The sequence below is a fragment of the Sycon ciliatum genome, chromosome 1, assembly GCF_964019385.1.
Source record: "Sycon ciliatum chromosome 1, ocSycCili1.1, whole genome shotgun sequence".
Classification (NCBI taxonomy): Eukaryota; Metazoa; Porifera; class Calcarea; order Leucosolenida; family Sycettidae; genus Sycon; species Sycon ciliatum.
This window is the reverse complement of record NC_088643.1, coordinates 80,421,199-80,427,941: the sequence shown is the minus strand read 5'-3', so window position 1 is coordinate 80,427,941 and position 6,743 is coordinate 80,421,199. Positions and strand designations below refer to the sequence as shown.

The window sequence follows — 6,743 nt, the reverse complement described above, 5'->3', positions numbered from 1 at the left end:
AATCCCAGTATCAACGCAGTCTGTCTAGCCCGTGCCAAGCTTTCACTGGCATCACTCTTACCTCATTATTGCATGCAATCACAGCCTAGCTGCCTGGCTCGATGACGGCTACGAGTAGTAAGTCGTGAAGCCACGAGGGTTGACAATGTACGGTGCACGCGCAGAGTACTTTGCAGCTGAAGCGCTGACTGTTCTGCGGTCAGCGTTGACGGGCCGAACTGAGGAATTTCGCGGGCACGAATAAACAGGCGACCACATCATGTCACTGTCCTGGTCACGCAGTCGACATCCATGCCAGCTATAGCCAAGATAAACACTGCTGCTAGACGGACGTACGACGAGGCATCGTATTCCCCGAATCGAGTAACGTCAACGCGAAGGGCGACTCCGGCGCTTTGGTACGGACTTCGGCTGCGCTAGTCTCAATACTCCCCCCCCCCCCCCCTCCCCCGCGCACACTCACATACACGCATACTGAACTGAGTGACTGACTGCCTCTGTGCGATCAGGTCATTGGGCGTCGGAACGAGAGGATAAATTGGCTTGCAAGAAAGACCTCCCCTTTAGTTCGTCGTGACTCGACTCTTGTCGACCCACCAAAGAAGCAGCCCTGAGCCAGGCTTGTGTAAAATGCTCCAGGACACCGGTTCAAGGCCACCTTGCACTGACTCCAGCAGTATGACTCGCGACCTGTCTCCCAACCCTTCCTCTTCAAGCTCTGCCTCCCCGGCTGCCAGTGGTGCTTCTCCTCTCGTCAGGGTGAAGAAAGAAAGCAGCAGCAGCATTAGCAATGGGGCTTGTAGTGGCACGTTCCAAACCGAAGTTTCTTCTGCATTGCACAGTGCAGCCATGGTGCCACAGTCCGACTCCTTTCCCGGCTCACAGCAAGACGGCGACGTTACTGTCCAGTTGGAGAACAACGACTTGTGGCAATCGTTCGCGCGCTGTATCAACGAGATGATCGTCACACGATCTGGCAGGTAAATGAAACAATCCTCCCTCAGATCAGTCATAGTGGGGCCCCATCTCTAGTTCCCTCCCAGCTTCCAAGGCGTGTATACCGTACGTGTGTGTGTGGTGTGTGGCCGGAGACCAGTATACTTGTGGTTGTTGAAGGGCAAGTTTACTAATACCAGTGCAAGGCTGAGCCTAATGGAGATCTTCCATTTTACACCAGCGGCAAACCCCTCCCGTGTGAACCAGTCCTCATGTTACTACACATTCGTTGGACGTCTTGGTCTTGGTTGTTTGCGAATCTCAGAAGGTGTGTATTTCTGCGAGTAACGCCTCCGCCTTTGCTGCAGTGAGGCCTGAGGGTGGATGGCGCTGTGAAATGTCACAACCGCTGCTCTCTCTTGCCTATCTTCACTTTACTTTCAATCGATCTATGAACTAAGATGTTTGTTATGAGAACATCTGATGACGAGATACCGGTACTACGCGGTAGGTCAGTGTGCGGTAACATTCAGCATGCTCTTGACTTTTGTTCATGTGCTTTTGTTTGTTGCGTTCGATTGGCAGGCGGATGTTCCCGATCTACTCTGTGTCGGTGAAGGGTCTCAATCCGTCCGCTATGTACTCCGTCTATCTCGACTTCGAAGTGGTCGGCCAGCAGCGCTGGAAATTCGTCAATCGCAAGTGGGTGTCGGGCGGACGGGCCGACCCACCGATCCAGAGTCGCTACAAGCATCCCGACTCTCCGCACTATGGATCGCACTGGATGGCTAAGCCTATTCAGTTTGGCAAGGTCAAGCTTACCAACAAGAACAACTCGGAGCAGGTAATGTAGACGAACAATCCATGATCCATGTCAATTCAAAGTTTAGTATTCTCAGATCTGTGATGCACTCCTGTCTTCTTCAGGACATTGGGAATTCTCTGTCTTCAAATGGCAGTACACTGTCTGTACTTCGTACATACCTCGTTAGCAGTGATACAAATAATTATGTTGATGACGCCTCCCCAACTATCGAACTACCGCGCGATAACGGATTGCTTCTGTGATGTCCTCTTTCATCTTGTTGTTTTCGAAAGCAGGTAGTGCTGAACTCGCTGCATAACTACGAGCCGTGTCTCCATATCGTTCCAGAGCCGGGACACAGTCAGGGATGCAGAGCGGCGAAGGCTTCCTTCCCGCAGACCCAGTTCATTGCCGTCACGGCCTATCAGAACGAAGCGGTAAGGTCCCGAATGTTTCTTGCTCATCAGCGTATCGAACTGAATAATAATTGTCTACATGTATATTGTTAGATGTCATAATTGTGATGTTTAGCCTCGGGGCTACTACTAGTCTACTCCACTAAGAAGTCAGTACTGAAACCCCTACTAGTACTAGTGACCAAAGCAGCATGCATACATACCTACACACTTCTGCAGCAATGTGAGTGACAATTCTCACGACGCCTTGATGCCTTGTGCATACCCGGAGCGACACACACACACACACACACACACACACACACACACACACACACACACACACACACACACACACGCACACACACACACACACATACACACAGAGACTTGTACTACACACAGACACACACACACACAGACACACACACACACACACACACACACACACACACACACACACACACACACACACACACACACACACACACACACACACACACACACACACACATACACACACACACACACACACACACACACACACACACACACACACACACACACACACACAGAGCTGCCAGTGGTGTCTGCAGCTCCTCCGATTGAGAGTTTCCTCTGTGTGTTGTTTGTTCCGCTCTGCAGATTACGGAGCTGAAGATCTCTCACAACCCATTTGCAAAGTCCTTCAAAGATAATGCTGGGTAAGTCAAATCACCTTTTTCTGCCTCTTGTGATGGTCAGGTAACAACACCTCACACTTCCTAGCTAGTAGACTTAGTGCCCCGTACTTGAATGCTCACTTGCGAACTTCTCTCTCTTTCAAGGCTCCCATCAGTTGTGGCCACATCGAATCTGTTCACAATCTGTGTGGCCTAGCCAGTGGGTGCCAGTGGGTGTGACCTCGTCTTGTGTTCTCTCTGCATGTTATGCCCTATGTATAGGCGCTGCAAGGACGAAGCAGTGCAGAGAAGTGATGAGTCCACAGGTAAGCCATGACCACTGTGTAAATACCCCCCATTTCATTAGCATGTCATTTTCAGATACTCCTTGCCTCCAGTCACTTTTTTGGGGGGCAATTTTATCGACAATTGGAACCTGCGCAAAAGTGAGATTGTAGTCTAGTAGATGCTTTCGGAATGGCTGTTGTGTGAACAGAGTCAACAACCCAACACTAACACCATGATACAATCTCAAAGTGGAATTCTGGATATGAACCTATTACCGCATATCAATCAGATTCAAAAGGCACATTAAGATATTCAAAGGGGATAGTTAAAAGCAGTGGGCACCCATTGCACGGGTGAAACCAAAGCAAATTTTTGACTGTTTGTGCCATTGGTTATGTATCATGTTGCAGGTCAAATGATGTCAAATCAATGGGCACAGCCAGTACTAGATGCAGCTGACATGAACTGTGACCAATTTGCAGCGCAATCATCTACAATAGCATGCCCAATGAAAACCGAGCCGAATACAGGTGGTCCTGCAACAACAGCTCATCCTCTGTCGCCGCTGTCGTACTACTCCACACCGCCGTTTAGCCCGGAGAGTGGTAGCACCGGCAGCAATGAAATGGTTTCAAGCATATCCGCTGGACTTGGGGATGGCTATACAGGTGAGTGAGAGAAAGAGGGAGGGAGTGAGGGATAGGGAGAGGGAGGGGAAGAGTAAGAGTAAGAGTGAGAGAGAGAGAGAGAGAGAGCAGTAGGAGGAGGAGGAGGAGGAAGATTCATTAGACATAGGCCTTGCAATACACAGCACGCACATGACAGGAGTGTGCCGAAATTGGTCTTCCTTCAAGGATTTCATTTCCTTGGACGTGTATACCTAGTACAATACTATTATGCACTTCTCTTACTGTGATCTTTCCACTGTAGTGGAGAAGCTATGGATAGTTCAAAGTTGCGTTATACCCATGCCCTTTCCTAACACTTTATATTCTGCGCTAATTTCTTCTGCTTCCAGTGCGAACTGCTCGTGCCATGTCCTTGCCAGCAACGCATCGTCCTCATCTCTCACCAAGGAGACCATCAACTGAAGAGCTTGCACCCCTACACCAGCAGCTGGGTGCATCACTCAACATGCCTGGGCAACGCCAGGAATATGCACAGCCGGCACTAGCCTCGCGTGGATTTCTGGCACCCCCGACTTATCACCTAGGCCGAGTGTATGGCTCGCCCATTCAATCGCCTTCCCTGGTGCACAGCTCGATTGATTCACCCAGGGGCCGCCATCGCTCCAAGTCGTCACCGTCCGTCACACCCATGCAGCGTACACATCCATATCGAACCAATAACCTTGTGATGGATCCGGCTTCTCTCTCATCCTCACCTCTCTCCTTATCACCACTGATAGGCTCACCCGAGTCAGCCTCTCCACTGGTGTCAAGCCAGCATCAGTTTAGGTTTCAGCCATCACCATCAGAAGCGCTCAACAACTCCATGGATTCGGACTCCGGCTCAGCACATGCCTCTCTTTCAAACCTCTCTGCCATGATGGATGATTCCAGCATGAGTCCCTCTGAACCAGCATCATTCCTTAAACACCAACAGCCACAGCAGCAGCAAGCTTCACTTCTGCCTCAAGCAAACCCTGCCGCATTCTTGCACAACTCGGCGCTATTGACTGGCCCGGGGGATTTTCTCACAACAACTGCAGCCAGTGTTTCTGCAATGCCTCCCCAGGTTAGCTTTGCAAATGCTCAGCTCCCAACTGGCGTCACGCCATTGCCTGATTGGTGGCAGACTGTAGCACCGGCCGTGACTGACGGAACACTTCCCAACCTTCAGTGCCTTGATTTCGGTAATGCTTGAGCGTGTGCCTGAAGGACAACTTGATTTAACCTGGATGTGCTGTGCAGAATTTTGCACTGACTGCTGCATGACTTGACCTATTGACATTGCTCTGTTTACTTGAAATATGCGTGTACTAGTATGCTTGTGGTTGAGACGATCACTGTGCTTGTTTAGTGCTGTGACTATTCTTTGAACAGGCACACCGTCTCTTTGAGAAGAGTGAGGTCTTTGTGCCTCATTTTGATCATACCTTGGTCACGTACTGGACATGTCGTTTCGAAAATAGTGGAAATATATGCCACTAGTATTTTTTGCTTGTTGTGCCACATTGAATTTTCAACATTTTGACATCAGTTAGCAGTCATCCAGCTTTATACAACAGTATTGTTTGCCACCATTTTGATTTCTCATGACATAACTTATACGCAGTTTATAGCGACATGCTAAATGAAGTGTTAGACATGAAGCACTTCACAGTTGCAGGCTGCTGTTGCGTTTGATTGCTGTCATCAGCCAGGAGATTATCTATTGCTTTCGAATGTTTCTTGAATGGTTAGAAGCCCTTTAAAACTACCATCCATTTCTCCTTGAGAGTCCTACGATGGCCCATAGACCAATAACAAATCTTATAACCCTATGAGTCGACCGCTCAAGGCTTTGCCTTGAGAGGTGATACCGGTAGCAGACTGCTGAGCGGTGGATCCTTTGGATAGGCGATATTGGAACCGTACCTCACGCGGCCAGAATAATGAATTGAAATGCAACTATCAGTACAGCCGTGCAATTCAGTGACCGATTACAGATAGCGTGGAATGGACATCTTGGGGGAGGTTGTCTACCGGTTAGGATAAGCGGTAAAGTCCCTCCGTCAGTTTTCTGGCTCCTTTCCAGGTCAGTCTGCACATCCCAGACGCCCAGCCTGCAAGGTGCGTGGGCGTTGAATTTCACTTGTCAGGAATTTCTCCCCTTGTCACATCGATCGGAATGGGCTGATATCAGGAGTGCGCGAGTGACAGGAAAGAATTCGGTGGCAACCGAACATCATGCTAGACAATCATGTCCATGGTTTAACGACACGTTAGACGCAGAGCTTTTGATAGCATGCGCCTGCTCCTTGGGCTGGAGCTCGCGAAGGTGGACGGACCATGATAGCCTAGGACTGGATTAGGAGTGGGAGCAATAGGCCTCCTGTTTCTGCAATTCAGTAGACGCGCCGGTTCCGCCTCATCCTGTACTGGTGCAGCGGTGAGATCTGATGGGCCAGTTCTGTCTATTAACGTTACTGACGCTACAAGACTAACTATGTTTGTGTTGCACGCCTTGTCATACGCCTTTAGTACTCTACGAATGCCAGTTCTAGTCATGAGGAATTTGTCTTGCTCCCTGCCCTGGAACTCGTTCTTTCCTGCCAACTTACTTGATTGACACTTGACTGACCCACGACTGCCTTCCACTGTTCCAGCGCACACGAGAAGTCCATCGAACCTTCTGCATGATGTAGCCAAAAGCGTGGTATTTTCTGTCAGGTTTGCCTAGTGGAAGGGTTGCTGGGCTTCTCGTGTGCTCTGGAGCGTGTTTAGCGTTCAAGTGCGAGCATCCACGTAGGGAGCAACACCTCCCTCCCGACTGTTTTCTTTTGGGTTACATTTTTCCTTTTCTGGTTTTCTGGGTTTGCATTTGTATTGCATTTTCATCCATTGTGTTTCTTTTACCGGTAAAAGAGGCTTCATCACACATGACAGTAAAAAAAATCACCGCCCGAGGTCACTAACTAGACTGTTATTCGTGTCAAGCGTCTTGCTGACCACT

At 49.5% G+C, this 6,743-nt stretch overlaps 1 protein-coding gene across 2 annotated transcripts; it reads left to right on the top strand.

The window, feature by feature from the left end:
- Window positions 1-527: 527 nt before the first annotated feature.
- On the top strand, window positions 528-5,507 carry LOC135805770 (T-box transcription factor T-like). Of its 2 annotated transcripts, none has more exons than XM_065319859.1 (7): window positions 528-980; window positions 1,522-1,780; window positions 2,035-2,178; window positions 2,782-2,840; window positions 3,081-3,124; window positions 3,497-3,754; window positions 4,105-5,507. In XM_065319859.1, exons 1-7 carry the CDS (start codon window positions 631-633, stop codon window positions 4,950-4,952), a joined length of 1,962 nt encoding a protein of 653 aa, XP_065175931.1. In that variant the 5' UTR covers window positions 528-630; the 3' UTR covers window positions 4,953-5,507. The 2 variants fall into 2 exon arrangements, with proteins under 2 accessions (XP_065175931.1, XP_065175932.1); XM_065319860.1 differs by having other exon boundaries at window positions 529-980; window positions 2,038-2,178.
- Window positions 5,508-6,743: the final 1,236 nt, after the last annotated feature.